The 19,078-nt window shown below is 33.8% G+C and overlaps 5 protein-coding genes across 5 annotated transcripts; 1 reads left to right on the top strand and 4 right to left on the bottom strand.

Moving 5' to 3' along the window:
• Window positions 1-1,894: 1,894 nt before the first annotated feature.
• On the bottom strand, window positions 1,895-2,895 carry RO3G_09640 (uncharacterized protein; the record flags this gene model as incomplete). Its single annotated transcript, XM_067664225.1, has 2 exons — window positions 1,895-2,716; window positions 2,773-2,895. 2 exons carry the CDS (start codon window positions 2,893-2,895, stop codon window positions 1,895-1,897), a joined length of 945 nt encoding a protein of 314 aa, XP_067520326.1.
• A 7,726-nt stretch (window positions 2,896-10,621) lies between these two features.
• RO3G_09639 (uncharacterized protein) lies at window positions 10,622-10,992 on the bottom strand (the record flags this gene model as incomplete). The annotated part of the gene is made up of 3 exons (XM_067664224.1): window positions 10,622-10,632; window positions 10,699-10,851; window positions 10,950-10,992. 3 exons carry the CDS (start codon window positions 10,990-10,992, stop codon window positions 10,622-10,624), a joined length of 207 nt encoding a protein of 68 aa, XP_067520325.1.
• Window positions 10,993-12,347: 1,355 nt separating this feature from the next.
• Window positions 12,348-14,204, top strand: RO3G_09638 (uncharacterized protein; the record flags this gene model as incomplete). The annotated part of the gene is made up of 4 exons (XM_067664223.1): window positions 12,348-12,491; window positions 12,545-12,984; window positions 13,043-13,185; window positions 13,243-14,204. The coding sequence occupies 4 exons, from the start codon at window positions 12,348-12,350 to the stop codon at window positions 14,202-14,204; spliced, it is 1,689 nt and encodes a 562-aa protein (XP_067520324.1).
• Window positions 14,205-14,613: 409 nt separating this feature from the next.
• RO3G_09637 (uncharacterized protein) lies at window positions 14,614-16,978 on the bottom strand (the record flags this gene model as incomplete). Its single annotated transcript, XM_067664222.1, has 7 exons — window positions 14,614-14,646; window positions 14,802-15,677; window positions 15,731-15,949; window positions 16,000-16,172; window positions 16,228-16,593; window positions 16,748-16,769; window positions 16,931-16,978. The coding sequence occupies 7 exons, from the start codon at window positions 16,976-16,978 to the stop codon at window positions 14,614-14,616; spliced, it is 1,737 nt and encodes a 578-aa protein (XP_067520323.1).
• A 305-nt stretch (window positions 16,979-17,283) lies between these two features.
• On the bottom strand, window positions 17,284-18,924 carry RO3G_09636 (uncharacterized protein; the record flags this gene model as incomplete). Its single annotated transcript, XM_067664221.1, has 7 exons — window positions 17,284-17,556; window positions 17,717-17,831; window positions 17,882-17,933; window positions 17,987-18,277; window positions 18,472-18,521; window positions 18,576-18,654; window positions 18,705-18,924. The coding sequence occupies 7 exons, from the start codon at window positions 18,922-18,924 to the stop codon at window positions 17,284-17,286; spliced, it is 1,080 nt and encodes a 359-aa protein (XP_067520322.1).
• Between the last annotated feature and the right edge of the window lie 154 nt (window positions 18,925-19,078).

The following is a 19,078-nucleotide window of genomic DNA, read 5'->3' as shown; positions in this document are numbered from 1 at the left end:
TTAGCAATAGGCGATAGAAAATGATAACAAGTATAATGTTCAAGTACAATTCTCTAGAAAGTATCAAATATTCTATAGGAGCGTAGCTTGTAACAGAAAAAAAGACCTACCAACAGGAAATAAAAGGGATTTAAAGAGTTTGCTCGATAGCAAATATTATTCTATGCAGAAACAAATTAATTTTCTTGAAGCTCCCCTTTTTTGTTTAATATAGAACAACCAACACATGTATACAACAGTTAGCAAAACGATTATATTTACTCAGAAAAGTGCACAGTTAATCAGTGTTGCATGCTTAACAAGTGCCTTGAAAGAATGATTATACTTGTAGGATGATGTTGTAATTTTCAACATACTTGGTTTAATGTGTATGTGAGAAAGTACATACGCTAGAATTCAGCCAAATTATTAGTAAGAAATGCCAGGGAATAAGAGCAAACTTTATTATATTGTCAGTCTACTGTAATAACTCGTTTGTGATTTTGAATAAGAAATAGTAAATGTAGAGTGATATCAAACAAAAAGAATATACTGTTAGATAGTATGGTGTACTGTATTAGATGTAAAGAGGGAGTGCAAGCGGGTTAGGTTTATTTATAGCAGAATGCAAAAAAAAAGGTAAACAAATTGAAAAGCCAAAGTCAATGAGCTATAATATTGGAATATATCAATCTGATTTTGATAAAAATATACCAAGACAGCAAATCATTACTATTTTTTTTTCCCCATCAATTTTTACGAAACTATACCAATAATATAAGGTAATGGATTATACCTAGTAGATGTGTTTGAATAAGCGATTCTGTAAATTGCTTTGTCATCGTCAATTACCGCAAGAAAAAAAAAATTATTCAATTTCAGCGAATAGCGGGCTAGTAAAACAAAGATAGGATCAATGGACAGTTCGTTTAAGGGCAATAACTCCGAACAGATATGTTCTTTATTCGGTTGGTACTATAATAGCTTATTTCTTATGAATACAAATAAGAGTGATGCTCATTAATGTATATCAAATATAATAAAAATGACATTTAATTTTGATAGAGAGTAGAACGAAAATCATTTAATGTTACTAATTCTTTTTTTTTAAAAAAAAAATCAATCACAGAAGGTCTAATCATCCAATACCGACATACAACATTGATTAGGTAACCTTACTCGATTGAACGTAGGAACTTGTTGAATACAAGGCCCCTATTCTCATTCGTCATCTAAATATTTTTACAAAGCTCATTTGACTTCTTGTTGAAGATGAAATAATACTTGTTGAAAGTGAATGGTGTCCATTATCAATTTCAAAAGATAAAGCTTACAAGTTAGTTTTAAATGAACGCTGATAACAGAAAACAAGATTTTTTTTTTAAAAAAAAAACGCCAAGAGGCAGTTCTCTTTAAACTCAAAGAGTACTGTATTCTAATGTCAAAGAAAAGTTGACAGTAAACATAATTTGATGCAAATGGAAAAAAAATAAGAAAAGATGATTTTGATAATCAGTGATTACCCTAGTACACGCTATATCGGCAGAGATAATCAAAGCAAAATACCGCTTTAAAGGGCGTAATTCATTTAATAGACAAATGATAGCGATGTTGATAGACTTGTTTTCAGAATATTGACTGTTTTATTAAAAAGTGAGGTTGGAGTGATATTCTCTTGTACGACAGCTATGACCATAAAGAAGCATTCGAAGCACTTGAATATTCAAAGCCAAGTTGTGCTATGGTTTGAGAGATAAAAAGATGTTACACGGATAAGATTACACGTGAATTGCTTTGACAAACTAATTTTATTTATTTATTTCCTGTAAAGTAAAAGCAAAGAAAATATATACAAAAAAAAAGTGAGGGAGAGATTTAAATAAATAATATGTAACAAGTCTTGATGAGATAAATCTTAAAGTGTGAGGTATTTTTCTTTCATGGCAGCATTATCTTTTTCACTAATAAACCATTTAAAGTATTCATAGACACTCCAACTGATGGCAGCACTTGGCATATGTGTTAATACTCTAGGCTTAAATCCTCTAAAGAATCCTCTTAATCCATATCTTTCTTTAATGATTTCTGCAGCATCCAAAAGTCCTGAAGCATTTCGAATACGAGGATCACTACTTTGTCCACGAGTTTGAAGTAAAGTTTTGACGACATCTAAAGGAGTTGTGACAGATGAAGCAAATGCACCAGCCAAACCACCAGCAATAGCATGTGTTTTAGGATCGTATTGTCCATTAGGATTTAAAACTTTGCGAAAGTATTCATAAGTAGCAAATTGAATAGATTGGAATGGAATAGACATGGTCAGTGTAGTGGGTAAAGAGATATAAAAAGCCTTAAATCCTTCTTTGGTATAAACATGACGGGCACATTCTCTAACAGATGCAAAGGTACTATCACCTAATTGCATACGCTGTTTAACCACATCAAATGGATTCATAAAGGTATCGTGTGTCAGTGTAGCACAAGCACCAGCAGCAGCTGTTGAGAAAAAATGATGACCTTCTGCATTGCCTCCAAAAAGTTCTTTACACGCTTCATAAGTACCAAAATGAAGTGCATGAGCAGGACCAGCACCCATCACAACAGAGTTTACACCACGCCAAAGATTACGAGAAGTGGTTCTGAATTGAGTAGAACCACCCATGATGACAGGGCCTGTTGCCGAAGCTGTAGCTAACATTTGAGGTCGAGTGGCGGTTTGAATGACTTGCATACGAGTCTATCATTTAAAAGTTTAATATTTGTTTTTTGTTTTCAATTTGTCAATTCAATTACCTTTATGCTGTCAACAGGATACATTGCACAGTGCTCGGCTATTCCAGCAAAAGCACCAGCCAATGCGTCTTGACCAAGAGTAGCATTTTGTCCAAGAGATTCATAATCATATTCTTCAGCCATTTTATAAAAATATTTCTTTTTTAAAAGAGTAGGGATTGTTTTTTATTTAATGTAAAAGAAGAATAGAAAGGGAAAACGAAGAAAAAGGAAAAAAAAGAAAAAAAAAATATTTTATATTATCTGATAATGAAAAATCTGATTATAAAAAAATAATAGTACGGGGTTATAAGCCATCCTGTTCATCAGCCAATGACATTTCATCTGATAAACATTTATATAAATCCGTATATCCCCGGCTGAGTAACATAACAAAATAATCTGATAAACAACATACATCCTATCAACTTATTCCCCCCCCCCAATCATTTACAATTGATTAATCTTTTCATCCAATTATTTGTAAAGATTTCATATTTTCATCCAATCAATTCTTTTCATAAAATCTGATTAAAAGTTTCCCCATCTTTGTTTTTTTTTATTATTTACAAGGGGGGGAAAAAAGGGCTTTTGAGTTACTCCAATTCTCCACACTCTTTTTCTTTAAGCTTTTTATAGAAAAAAAGAAATTATCCGTGTAGATATCTGCGAAGCTTTTCGGAAGACCATACAAAGGATATTAAAAATACGTCAATACAAAAAGAATATCCTATCAAACAGTTGAAGCAAGAAGAGATACAAAATCAGTAAATCAATGTACATTCAAACTATTAGACCAAAAGTCTTTCAGAACCTATCCGAAGCTAGTTTCCTGTGCGAATAAGAGATTTTAGCTTGTTTTACGTTGTTCTTTTTTTCCTAATATTCTACGGAAGGAGGAGAGAGAAAGAGATGAGAAGGAAAAGAAGCCAAATAGATCAATATCATGGCTTATTAAGAATGGCCTTTATATTTTTTGTTTCAGTCAACAAATGATTAATAGTTTTTGATGCTTTGCTTCATATGTTTTCTATTGCTAATGTGAAAATGGGACGAGATATCCGAAATAAAGAAAAATTGACATCACAAAATACCATGTGCTCAATCAAGAGCAAGTGTTAAATGTGAAAAATCAACTTGTACTACAATTTCAAAACCTTAACGTATTCTTGGGGCTCTTTCTTTAGGTTATCTATCTGAAATCTATTCATATGGCAGACACATACTTGCTGATAACAATAATTTAGCTATTTGAAAATAGCAGTGTGAATCATGTTAAAAACAAGCTACTTGAAATCTCTTCTTTTATTGGCACATGTCTTGTTCCATTTAAATCCAAATTTTGCTTATTCGAGTACAAATACTTTAGTTTCAAAAGATCCAAGACTTTCAGAATGAGTAATCATTTTCATAAGAACAGATCAATGTTTATCCTAACAAAGGTGAAGCATACAATTACAAATTTAATAAATAACCATAAAAGTATCGTTATCCAATCTACCTACTTTTTTTTTTTTTTTTTTTGGCTATATGTGCATCATTTGAACTACAAACACACATTCATTCACAAAATAAACCTTTTCATACATTGAAAAAAGAGTATCTTTTCTTTTTTTTCTTTTTGGCTTACAAGTAGTTACGTTTGAATGATGCTGCTCAGCGTATTGCACTACCTTGGCGCTTGTCTTTTTAGGAGGTAGATTTATAATTGTTACATTTTAACAACCAATCGGTTTGGTTTATTATATTCTTTTTTTTTTTTTAAAAAAAAATAGAATAAAGCATGATCCATCAGCTATGAAGATGATGATTAACCTTGTGTACTTGAATGAGTTTTATTTATTGAACATTTAAAATCTAATACTAAATATCAACGACAAGACTTTCAAGTGGGATCCATAGGATTTCTTAAATGTTGTCAAGGTTCCAAAAGAAAGGAGGCAGTAAAAGGATAATGTTTAACAAGTACCCGTTACCATTCATTATGAATCAATATATACAATGTATACTCTAATATTAGCAAAGTGAAAATAGGTGGTAATGCAATATCATTCAGGTATAAGGAATCTTATGTAACAAGATTTGAACAAAATGGTTATTTTTTATTTCCCGATTGTAGCTTGGTTTGGTTTTGCAGTGTCTTTGAAACAACCTTTGTGAATATTTCAAGTCAATCTTGTTTATTTAAACCGGTATTCCAAGTAAATAAATAGACTGGCTATAGCTTTGAAAGGATGGCTGTTGACGTAATCTTCTAGGTTATGACAGACTTTATACTTTTTAAAAAGCAAGCCAGTTTGGTTGGTTGGCATAATTGCTTTTTGTAATAATGATGCATTTGAGATAAAATGTAACACCTTTATTCAATAGCTTTGTCTGTTTTAATCTGATTAATTCGTTTGTATTAGAAAATTAAATATACTGAAATGGACAAACATTACACATTAATTTATTGTATTTTGCTTCTATAACAGCTTAGCACTTATATTAATTGCTTGAAGATTTGCTAAATCTATAAAATATTAATGTATGCATACATTAACCTTTATTTCACCAGCTCATCCTTGCTTTTGTACTACCCAAGTAAGATACCCTTTTAAAGGTTACTTTTAATCTTTTTTAATTTGTATGTCTGCTTCTGTTAGTGGTTTATACATTGCCATGATCTTTTGATTATAAATTCGTCAACATCGTCTTTAAATTCACTGCGGTTAATCATATTTGCTCAAGATCTAGCAATTAATTAATCATTGATTTATACAAACACTTGTAAAAAAAAAAAAGTCTTTAATGCAAGCAATGGTTGGGATATACATTGTACCCGGGGAAGTCTTCAATCATCGCATATCTCTCCAGTTACTCTTTATATTTTAATTTCAATCAAGCCGACCTCAACCTTTCTGTCAATTGCAAAATCATCATGAAGGTTACATGTGCTCCACTTTACTATTTGTCAGCATTTTTAGCATAAGTTTACTGACTCTTATTTTTGCATTTCAGTTTACTGTGCTTTCTTTAAAGTAATAACAATGATAGTGGCTGAATGTATGCTCCTGATCATGTCTTGTCAAAATGAATTAAAAAAGTGCACCTTTATCTGCTGGATTCTTTGCAGCAAAAAGTGACATTTGGCTTGAAACGGCAAAAAGCGTAATATGCTTTGATCCAAGTTTGCCTATTATAGCGTTGCAGCTAAATGAGATGTACTTAAGGAATTCAATTTAAGTTTAATCTTACAACGCTGTAATATTATATCAGACAATACAAGAGTAATTCTGCAGATTAATTATAGCTTTTCGTTATTTAAGCACCCTTTTACTGAACAAAAACCTAAAGATGTTAAGAGTAGTATTTCATCTGATGTAAAATACTCATCTTTTTTTTTAAAGAAAAAGACATAAACAAAGGATGTGCGCTCCAAAGCATATTAGGATCAAACCTTCGGTCCACGATCTTGGAATAACAAAATAATTGTTGAGCAGAAAATGCGTCTTTCAGTTTTTATGATTAGATTTATTAATTAAAACATCCTTCTTTTCTAGAAAGGAACTTTAGAGCAAAAGATGTCTGCCTTTGTTAATTTATCTGAGTTAGAGCAGCCAAAGAAAAGGATTATCAATGTGCAGCCATTGATTCAATTTGTAATATTGAACAAGAATGCAGCAAGTTTATTAGTTGATTCTTATATTAAGGGACATAATTTATCAACTCAACATGTAATTCAGTATCATAAAGCAGACTAAGAATGACTGAAATATTTTATCAGCTTTAGCCTTGGAACGTACTTTGTGCAAGTAGAAATGTCGAGGCAATTAAGCTTCTTATTCAACTAGTAACGCGTTAAATTGGGATACTTGTGTTATTTGAACTAAATGCACGATGTCATATCCTTAAATATGTGCAGTCTAGCACTTTTATTTGTCAACAATGGCTCAGGAGAGTACCTAACAAAACTCATCGTATACTTGGAGCGGCAGGAGGCCACTGATTTCCAAGTTAGGGCAACATAGCCTATTGTCACTCGGGATAACTCGTTTCGGATGAGATTCATGAGAATCATTATGCTTAAAATATATAAAAAGAAATATAAACGCGTTCTCTTATAATGAAAGATGATTTGAAATATCAATTTTAGAAAGAACTTTAAATGATGAAAATATCGAACAAGCCTGTTCCGATCGCACCGTAGAGGCGAAACACATGGGCGTCAAGGGGGTAACCTAATAATTATTGACAATAGCCTCTATATGCATATGATACCACTAAAGATGCGTCGATGGCACACTGTGTATTTCATTTACTGTCTTGCATATCAAGCAAATAAACATCATAAAGTCTAGTCTATTTCAGATAACATTCAACTCGCACCGAAAAGTAAGATTTAGAATCCAGAATTTGAATCCTGGATGACTATAAGCTTCCCATGAGTCACCAAAAAGGCAATAAATTAAAAACTATACTTGGTCATTTAGTGCTATTTTATTTTTATAAAATTCTGTAAAATAAAAACTAATATTTTCTGCAACGATTTATACTTGTTTCTTATAGTAGAATCTGCAGTATCCACCATCATACCAAGAATTATGTTGCTATTGATATTAACCTGTACCTCTTGTTCCCCTTGACAAACTTAAAAGAGCTAGATTTGATAAATTGTTAAACGTGGTTGACCCTGTATAAACGAGAACAAAGTGACTAACTTTAATTTAAAACAGCAAATCCAGGGTGTATTCCAGTCCTAGGTATCAGGCCATTATACCTACAAATCGAGAAAGCATGACAAACCTTATTGTCAGATTAACAAGAAACCGGTCAGTTTGTTCTATTTTCAAATAGAAAGTTGATAGTTGATTGAAGCTTTTTGGTACTGCTCCTGAGCTGCCAAGTTCACAATAAGGGGAACAAAATTCACGCGATCTTATTGGATAACCCAAACCAAGTCAAAAGGGAGAAAGGGAGTACAGCAGTAAGGGATGCAAAGAACAAAGAAATCATAGATGATGAATAAAAAAAGGACAAAGAAGGTTAAATAAACAAGCACTAGGAAGATAATGTAGATCGCGTTATTATTCTATTCATGCATAAATAATTAAATTGTTTTATTATATCGAAGCCTTTTCTTTTGTAAGCAAGTGTTAAAAAGCTCTTTTTTTTTCTATTTTTTTTTTTTTTTTTTTTTTTTTTGCCACTTCAAATGATTTTCCACTTTGTATAGTTTTGCCACAGATATTTTGTCCCTTCTTTCTAAAGAAAAGTCTCCTACTTTGACGAATAATCTTGATGTTTCTTTTCACGAAAATAAAATGCTATTTGTGGATATTTTCCCTTAAATCACACTCCTGAAATATCCCCGTTAGTATCAATGCTGTAGAAAGGTATAGTAAGGTATCCTCCTTAGTATGGATACCGGTCCTCTCGACATTAAGCAGTTTAGACTCTTGTTCAGATATTCTGAAGCTTCTCCTTGTTTCTAATCGCTAAACATAAATTGCTTTTCTGAAATGCAACAAATCGATTATACTTCATCTTTCTTTCTTCTTATTCATAATATGATTCAAAATCTCACCCTTACTCAAGTCTTAACGCAACCTATAGTACCAATATCATTCTTAGCTAGCTTCACAAGCTTAATATCCTTTTTTTTTTACTGCATCAAAAGTGGCTTTACAAAAACAGATAAACAAATCAGTTGGATATTGACTTTCGCCAGCAGTTTAGTATGTACAGTAATTTCGATTCCATACTTTTTCTCTTTCTGGAGGTCTGGATGGGATATGAATCTACTGTCTGTTGATTCCAATTTTCATATCGCTCTGGCATGCTTTTTTATAACCTATCTCGTATTAGACCTGTCACTTGGTTCAATTTATTATCGAAACCGTATCACTATATTAACTGGGTGGATTCACCACCCTTTGTACATCGGTATCCTCTTTTGGTTGCTCAAGTCACGCTCCTCTTCTTTCTTTAGCGCTAGCTGTTTACTAGAACTCCCCACACTTTTGCTTGCCTTGGGTTCCTTTAGAGATCATTGGAGATGTGATTTGTTGTTTGCTTCAACCTTCTTTGTCCTTCGACTTGTGTTCCACTCCTACATGATTATTGCTCTCAAACAAAGTCATAGACTAGAAACTCTTTGGATCGTCGCAGTTGCTGTATTTCCCCTTCATTTGTATTGGTTTTATGGTAAAAAGAACAAGTACTTTTTTCTCGTATAATCTTTTAAACGCATTTCTTTTTCTTTCTTGTAGGCATCGTCTCACAATTGTTAAAGAGATACTCAACGGTTTATATATCAAAAACAGATGGTGTATCAAGTGCGGTTGTTCATGCGAGGAAATCTAAACATAATTTTTTAGAAAGAATGTATACTATATAAATCTGTATCTTTTCCCTTGCATCTGTATGCCTTTTTTTTTTCTGATAATCATTTTTCAATTTGACCTGTATCAGTCAATACCTATTTCCAGCCGTTATTTTTTTATTTGTTTATTTTTTTTTAAAAAAAAAGTCAAACAATATCAACAATTAAGCAACCTTTTTTTTTTAAGCTGGTTGATTAAAAATGAAAATTGTTCCTTCCAAAACATAGTGTTTTCGATATGTTTTACCTATTTAAATCGCTTTCATTTCGTGTCTTACATTACATAATAAGCTAAGGGAGCCCATGGTAACTTTACATGTTGAATTGGTGTCAAAGAGAAAATTACTTGAGTATAAGGCCGTTCTTTCTATTGTAGTCAGGAGTAACAGAAACTTCATAACTTCAGTCACAAGTAAGGATAATTGTAAGTAGCCACTGCTTGCACAATATATTTGTATACTATTCAAGAGCTTAATCAAAGTACTCTGTTGAAAATGCTTTTATTTCAAATTCCATTAACCATGTATGCATCAAGTTGCCAACATACGCATTTGATAAGCATGAACTTTTGCTACTGCACTTTTTACTTTTCCTTCAAACAGTTATGATAGGAAATCCCTAGCCCCTTTATTCTCAATGATTTTTGGAGTTGCGCACGATTCTATTTAACAGAAATTAATTGGCAGAGCCCTTTTATTTATTAATGCATATTCATCATCTATCTTCAAGCAGCTTAAGCATACGATGTTCTTAGATGCATTTCTGTATGTTATTTCTCACGTTTGAGTCATTTGTATGGCGTGATATATACTTTTAGACCCTTTTTACAGGTGAATAACACGGAAAGGCTTTGCAACTTTATGCAAGCATGTCTTTCAGTACAAGTTTGAGAACACATACAAAATGTAGGAACTGTGTAACAGCAAATATAAATTATCAAGTCAATTAGAACTTACAATGATATGTCTGTTCGATTTGTACATAACGTAGAATGAAGAATCATCCAATTAATTCGCTTTATTTGGCTACGGTAAAGATATAAACAATGTTCTTGTATTTGTAAAGAATTTGTTTTTGATATTTTTAGCAAATACTGCTCTTTTTCCCTTCAACACAAGGGGAAAAGACAGCTGAACCTTTTCAAAATATTTGCTATCTAATAGAAAACATACGAGGAATATCCCCTAACATATTACATTACCTTACATGTAGGATGGTGGAAAGGAAAGGGGACATATCCGGGGTAGGGTTACCCCGCCGTTACTACCTTACATGCCATACTCAGTAAATGTATGCTGCTTTTTCTTTGTTGTAGTGCTGAAAGGCTCTCTTATCCCTTCTTTTCACTTTTTGATACAAACTTCTTTATATATGCTTATTATTACGATACAATAAACGCTTTGCAATCGACTCCTGAACTCACATAACCCAATTCACATTTTGTTTCTTTTTATTATCAATGATCTCTTTCTTCAATCACAATGAGTATAGAACAGAGTTTTAAATTTATTCAAAGTCTAAAATAAATGAAGAGAGAAATGAACTGAAGGGTTTTTCTAGTAGGTTTTTTTTAACGATAATACCATCAACTTCGTAACTCTCAAAACCCATCTGAGCACAATTATTAGAATTGGCGATCATAAAATCATTTTCTTCGTTCTGATCTTTTCTAATCTTCTTATCAATTCTTTTCATCAACTTAATAACAACATGAGTTGGTAGGAACCTGGTAGGTACTATTAATAAAATCAAGGTTGAAATTGATAACTTCATTTGTTTATGGTTTGGATAGGCTTTTCAAGTAAGCTCTATTCAAGTGTCTTTTGAAATATACTTAAATTGTTGAAGGAAACATTCAAAGTAAAGAATCGACGCATTATTACAAAAACTTGCTATTGTTATCAAGTTTATTTCTATAGCCCAACTTGTTATGGCTGATTTTACCCAGGCACAGATAAAAATTGTTTTGTTGGGTTGAAATCAGAAGAATAAGGTGGAAGGATGTTCATGTTCATGATCTATGCTTATCCTCATCTCATTGATCTCAATATTATGATTAACTAGTACTTTAAACATAATAAAATGAACATTTTTTATCTTAAGAGCCTGATTTACTTTGTCCAGTGTCTCAAAGAGAAGATTAAGCTATTGATCAGTAATAGTGTCTTTTGAAGTGAAATTCTTTGTTCCAATTGCTTATCTCTTACGACCTTTGAATATTCATTAAAAATGCAAAGATACTTTCTATGCTTTTATTTCTATTTTAACTATATAGCAAATCCAACGTCCTTCCTAAGCTTTTCTACTCTTTCCTGAGCTCTACTCACTCCCAACAACAAAAAAATTCTGGTTATCCATAAAGAAATTGTATTGTTTTATTTTTTCTAACGCTTTTTAAGGGAATTGCTCTCCTATTTTCTTCAAACTCTTCGTTGTCGGTATCGAAAACATGCACTTGGACAATTGAATACCAAGTTTGACTTGACAAATTCTTTAACTTGAGAATCATTTATTTCTTCTCACTGAACCATCGATCTTATTCCTTCATGATGTCACCTTTTGATACTTTCATATCAAAAGTCGTTAATATTCATGCTCAGTGTTTAGACAAAAGTATGCCGATGTGAAAATGTTCGGAGAGATCAAAAAGCAAACGAGTCATATAGAAAAAAGTGTCACTTGAAATTTGGAAAAGCGCAGTTGCAGCCAGTTAAGCTGCAGATTAGATGTAACCAAAGTAGCTATTTATAAACTCCAATTGAGCGCGTGATACTTGTTACATTTGTTCGCCCGGACCAGATCAATTATAATAACATATAGAAAGAAATAAAAAGTGCTTTTGGGATCAAGGATAAAAAAAATCAATGGAACCACGTTGGAAGATAGCGGTATCCTTGACGTTTTGAGAGCCAATTTATAAGAAACTAACCATATAAAGGTCTGGTATGAGTATGTAGATGATAGGGATGGTGATCCAGTTCAAATAGAATAGAGTATATGGCAAAACGATCTATAATTTCCTATCATCTTCTTTAAAAAGTCGCAATTTAATACTGAAAGTACTGTAAACAATAAAAAGACTTTTTTTTTTTTTTTACTGTGTAATCTGAAATGTGTAAAGCAGACTGATTTCAACAATCAAAAAAAAAAAGTAACATCAATGTGAAGTTACATAAAAAAAATAAACTAATTTTGTTTATTCTTTTTCTCTTTCCTTTTTCTTTTTATTTAAATGTCAAAAGAAGGTGTATTTGCCAGCCCGTTTACCTCAACAGATACAGAAATTGATCCAACCACACCAAAGGGCAAAGAGGTCCTTTCCCAACCTCCCTCCACAAAATGGGAGCTGTGGGGATATTATCTTTATTATAATGGTGTAAGTCGTACGATATATAAATATACTCTCCTTTTAATAACATATCACATTAGGATAATGGGTTTACAATCAACAGTTACATGCCAAACATTCTACAATCGCTTGCTTATCTCGGTGGATTTTATCCTGCTACAAATACCTCTCCAGCAAAGCAAGGTTGTGATATCTATAATACAGACGATGTCTGCTATATTTCTTGGGATGGTAAAGGGAGTGTTCCTGTTGCTTCCATGGTTCTTTATTCTCAAGCAATAGCTTTTGTCATTCAATTCCTTTTATTTACTTCGTTTGGAAGCCTTGCAGACTATGGTAAATGGAACAGATATATTCTTTTAATCGCCACAGTCATTGGTTGTGCTACTCAAATTATACCAATTGTTTTTATATATAACGATGGATCAAATTGGAACGCCATGATGGGTATCATGATCTTGGCCTTAATCTCATACGGAACGTCACTTGTGTTTTATGCTGCAGCTTTTCCTACGTTAAGGTACCATATTTATCCAAAACAAAAAGGTGCATGCATATAGCTCAACAAATTATTCTAGTGACAATTTACCTGTAGTACGAAAAGCGCGAGCGGATCCGAACTTGACTAAAGAAGAAGCATTGACTGTGGCTGAGAGATGGAGAAATCACGTATCAGCAGTTTCAACCATCTTTTCAAATATCGGTTTCTTGATTATGACAGGTAGCTTCTAGAATGAAGAAAAAGTATTGTACTTTTCTAATTCTTTTTTTCTGCAAGGCATATTATCTGGTGTGTCTTATATCACTTGGTCAAATTACGACTTTCCAGAAGGTGTCTCTCATTATCTTGGTAATGCTCCTATATTCAACTACATCTCTACTGTGGTCTGTGGCAGCTTTTGGGTGCTAAATGCAATTCCTTATTTTATTGCTGTCCCTGCAGGCAGGAAAGGACCACAGTTACCAAAGGGCTCAAACCATTTTACTATTGGTTGGAAGTCCATCTTTAGAGCAGTAAAAGAAGCAAAGAGATTAAGATATCTGTTTTTATATATTCTTTCTTATTTCATGTTTTCTGATGCTGTCTCTACCACAAATCAAATGATAAACATCACCCAGGGTCAAATCACTAGCTTTTCTGCTCAGCAGGTTACCATTCTTAATTTAGCATCGGCTGTGACATCCATCATCGGCTGTTTCTTTTTCCTTTGGCTGTCTAAGCTTGGCGTCAAAACAAAGACAAATCTGTTGATCATCATCATTCTTTCGGGCGTTGTAGCCGTATGGGGTTGCTTTGGCATTGGCCTTACAAACTTTGGTATCAGAACTAACTGGGAACTTTGGGTTTTTTATGTATGGTCAGGTCTCTTTACAGCTCCTATTTGGGCTTGGCAAAACACTATGCTGGCTGAATTGATTCCAAGAGGAAAAGAAAATTTGTTCTTTGGTCTCTTTGGTGTGATTAATAAGGCCTCTTCTTGGATAGGTCCTGCTATCATTGGCGCCATCACTCAATATACGACCAATCTTTGGAAAGGTTGGCCCTTTGTGCTCGCCTTGTTTGTACTTTCCATTATTATTATTTGGTTTATTGATGTTGACAAGGCTAAGGCTGATATAGCTAAATATCTCGAAGAGGAGGCTGAAAAGGAAAACTTGGAAAATACTGAGATGGTAAGCGTTCATGAAAAGGCTGAAGTAAAACCAGACGCTCAAGACATTTGTGAAAATGCAAACTAATGAGAGTGAATCAAAAAAGAAGATTTCATTCTCTTCCTGTGAGACAATTGATATACCCTATAAAAAATCCATCCATCTTGCAATTAGTAATAAACATTATGTCCTTTATTATTTATATTTAACATTTGATAAAATATGTTATTAAAAAAATATTTATTCTTGCTCTGCATTAACCAATTGGTTATGAAGTCTAAAATATACAGATCGATTACGCATCAATTGATCGTGTGTACCTGTTATTAAAAAAGAGAAAGACTTTAGCCCAACATCCTTTTATCACTCTTCAAATTGCTACCTTTTTCTATAATGTTTCCGGGAACTTTACCCATCACAACAATCATATCAGCTTTACGGATAGTGGATAATCTGTGAGCAATCACAAGGACCGTTCTTCCTTGCATTAATTTATCTAGTGCTTCTTGAACCATACTTTCACTTTGAGCTATAAAAAAAAATGATATGTAAACACATTCTTTAGTAAACAGGACGCAACTTACTATCTAAAGCTGAAGTTGCTTCGTCAAGAATAAGAACCTAACGTACAAAAAAACAACTATTAATCCATAATCACTTCTCTCTTTTTTCTTTTCCACTTACTTTAGGGTTCTTAAGAATAGCACGAGCAATAGCAATGCGTTGTTTTTGTCCACCAGATAAAGCAGCACCTCTTTCACCTACAACAGTATCATAACCTTCAGGAAATCCTTCAATAAACATCTCGGCATTAGCCTGACGAGCGGCTTCCTTGACTTCCTCCAGAGTAGCATCGGGCCTTCCATAGCGAATATTTTCGAGTATAGATGTTGCAAATAGAACAGGCTCCTGATTAATAAAGCCAATGTGTTCTCTTAACCATGAGGGATCCAGCTTTTTAAGTTCTTGATCGTCCAAGTAAATATCACCGCCTGCAGGTTCATAAAAACGTTCCAAAAGAGAGGCAATGGTAGATTTACCAGAACCTGAAGGTCCACACAGGGCAACGGTCGTTCCTGGAACAATATTCAAGCTAAATTTGTTGAGTACCATTTGATCAGGCCGTGTGGGATAGCTAAAGTCAATATTTTTGAATTGTATATCTCCGTGAATGCAGTCTGGAATAAGTCCACCTCTTAATGAAACTTGAGGTTGTAGATGAATGAATTCAAATACACGAGTAGCAGAGGCAGCAGCCTTAATAGACTGACCAAACAAGACACCAAGTGATACAAGTGATTGCTGGGCAGTCTGGGTTGATAACATGTAAGACATGAGGTCTCCACCAGTGAGTTCATTATTGACAACCAAGGATCCACCATAATAAAGTACAGTCAACACCATGCATCCAATAGAGATATTTGTCAAGCCTTGAAAGAGGCCAATGTGAAGACCCATGTATTGATTTGCACTAGCTACCTTACTGCATGCTTTACTATAGTGCTCCATTTCGCGTTCTTCGGATGCAAATGCTCTCACTGTTCTCATGTTTGAAAGAACCTAGCACTGGCTATTAGTTTCTTGTGGCTGTCGTTGATTTATTCATCATTTACCTCTCCTGCAACTCCACCAGAATAACCATCTAGTTGCTTATTATGTTTACTTAGTCTTCTTAAATGGGTACCGTACAAGTTCAGCAAGACGTAGAGTACAGGCATCGTAGCCAACATGGTGAGTGTCAATGAAGTTGAAATCCTGAATAATTGAATAGCTGATCCAACAGTCTGTGTCACGGACTTTAAACCTTGAGTTACCAGTTGCTTGAATGTACTCTTTTTTTTTATTGTTAGTTTCGTTATTGATATGACTTGTTTTATTTTACCTTGAATTCAGCAGCATCTGCCGTTAAACGGCTTACTAATTCACCGCTACGATGATTATCAAAAAAGTTCAAATCCTGTTGAATAATAGCAGCAAATAGTTTTGATCGAAGTCTTTTAGCTATGTTTTCACCAAAGGCAGAAACAAGTGCTATATGAGCAAATGTCAAAAAGCCTAATAAAAAAAAAATTGAATAAGAAGCATATCGAAAAAAAAGAACACTTTTCACCTTGGGCAATTAACAGTCCAAATAATTTTATAGCAGGTGCGTTCAAGTCTCGAATGGTGAGAGCACCCAATCCATCCGCTGCTGCCTGTACACTTTGAGATAATATGTTGATCAGTTGTCCTGTGACGAGTGGTGTTTGAAGTTGAATAACGGCTGCTCCCACAGCGGTCAAGATGATCAAGCAAAGCAGGCCGAGATCAGGTTTGACGAGTTGCCAGATATCAGCAAGAATTGACTGGGCGCTTTTCTTCTGTGGTAACGAAATTTCATGCAGTACTTTGGCCTGTGTGATGGAAACTTTGATGGCCGGTTGAGGAAGTGATGCTTCACAATAGGCGACAGGTAACTTGTGTGCAAAACGAAGACCTATAGCAAGTGATACAAGTGGTATCCCGTTGGTCTTTATGGAGGTTGCTGCACGTTGAAAGACAGGTAGGGCTCTAAACGATCTTTGTCTGTGAAAAGTTAAAAAATTAGCTGATCGAGTTTTCTTTTTAACAATTGAATGTCGTATCCTTACTCGGACTGAGAAATAGTATTGCCTAAAAAGTAATTTTGTTTAAAAGGCTTTATTGATGCTGATCTATGAAAAGCTGTGCTCAAAGTAAATGAGCGATGAAGAAAGGAAGTCTGATCAAGTTCAAATGTTTGTAATTTTGTATTAGCTTAATTTCTACACATTTCAAAAAGTTGCTTTATTTACTGCATTTGTACAAGGCCGAATCGCGAAACGAGCCACGAGCAAAGGCATGCTTCTTGACAATTAAAGGAAAAAAGGAAGAAAAAAAAAAAACTTGAATATTTATAAGACAAAAAAAAAACCAATTTTTGTGCAACATATTTGGTTTATTATATCGCAGACACTTTTAAATGCAAGTATTCATCACTAATACATACACATACGCTTCTATATGTATAATTAAATTGCCAAAATATAGTAAAGTGAACATTTGGATGATGCATAGTGCAATAGGCAGAGGGAGTTGGGAGTGGGTAGTTTGTTTCTATGTATATAAATAAGGTTCAATGTAAGGTCTACTAAAAAATACAACTTGTCTAATGGTGGTGTTCGTGGTGATGATGATGGTCCACAAAATCATGGCTATTATCGACTTGTTTTTTGATAGCTGATGTATCTTCTAAATAGACTAATACATCTTGTATATTCTCACAATCATTTTTCACAGTGTCCTTCACAAGTTGCTCTAGTTTATAAGCTTTTTGCATTGACATGTCTGGGTTTAACTGTAATACTAAATCAATATGGTTATATCTTCCTTGTTTGCGTCCTCGAATAGAATGAAAATTAACTAAACCTGACTCTGAAGCCTATTCTCGCATGTATTAGAGAATATATTCAACAACTGATTTTTTTTAATACCTTCACTTTAGAGACAGCTTCCACTATTGATTCCATTTCGTCATTTGTTATGCCTTTATCCATTAACTCACTCATGGATGTTCTGATAAGCCCTACACTACTTTTTACCAACATGGCAGAAACGGCTATTCCACCCAATGGATCTAAAACTGGCATTCCTGCATAACTACCAACAATAGCAACCAAGGCTACTGCACTAGAGTAAGCATCCGAGCGATGGTGCCTATAAAATTGAAAATTAGAATAAAAAACTGCAATACGATTGCTAAATACCATGCGTTTGCCATTAAAACATCACTTCGCTCAGCTTGACCCACTTTGATTGCTGTTGTATACGGTTTAGATTGTATTTTTTGCATATATGTTTCTCTACATTACTTGCTCTAAATAACCATTCCTTAATAATAACACTAGCCAACGCGAACCAAGCAGCATTTGGATCTAGCACACCTCCGTGTGCATGAGAATGGCTAAAAAACGAATGAGACGATGTTTCAACAGCGGTGCTACTTGCAGCAACGACAGCCATGGTTGTGTCGGGAAGTGTGGCAGATGTTGTGACTGTGTTGAGTGTAGCAATCAAAAGATCAAGTGAATGCCATCCGATGCCAATAGCACCTGCTAATAATAATGATGATACTGCTACTGATCCAACTGTTTCAAATTTTCCTATTCAACTGAGGTTACGCGGCTGCCACATTTTTTTTTTAAAAAAAAAAGAGCGCTTACCATATCCGTAAGGATACAGGCTATCAGGCGGTCTTCTGGACATCTTAAATGTATAAAGCGTCACAAAATCACTCAGTAGATCTAATATCCTTATTAATCACGCCATTTTATGAAAATTAGCCATTTTTTTTTACCACTAAATGAGTGAAGGGATTCTGCTAATAAAGACGCAGAGTTCATCATCCTAAATTAAAGTGTATCAATATAACTTATTTTGTTGTTCTAATGCCATCTTTACCATCCAGCTACTCCTTTACTCACTGTCAGTCCAACATTAGAAGCCAAACCGATAATTGTTATACGTGTGCCTCTTTTACCTATACAAAAATTAAGTATTTAAAAAAAGGAATTAATGATTTCTTTTTACTCGAGGATTTTAGTGAAGTCAAGATGTCTGTATCATGGTGATGATGACCATGCGTACCATGATGTCGAATGTTGCCTAGAGAAATCGGTGACTTAAAAATAGGATAACGAGGTACAGTAACTAATGCTTTCGTGACAAATAATCTTTGGTTTTTATAGAAAGAAGCTTTTACAAAGGTTGAGCGCGTTGAGAGCTGTGCAACCTTTTGTATCGTCAACATGGTTTAATAAAAAAAAAGAGGGAAAGAAAGAGATGACAAAATGGCATGATTCAATTCCAATTATGGACTGCTTTTTTAAATTATGGTTACTTTAATTGCTTTTTTTTTTCCCCAAAAAAAGTTGATAAATCCTTTTTTTTTTTCTTCTTTCACT

This window comes from Rhizopus delemar, genomic scaffold (genome assembly GCF_000149305.1).
Source record: "Rhizopus delemar RA 99-880 supercont3.7 genomic scaffold, whole genome shotgun sequence".
Classification (NCBI taxonomy): Eukaryota; Fungi; Mucoromycota; class Mucoromycetes; order Mucorales; family Rhizopodaceae; genus Rhizopus; species Rhizopus delemar.
Note: the sequence above shows the minus strand (reverse complement) of the source record. Positions and strands in the feature narration are given on the sequence as shown.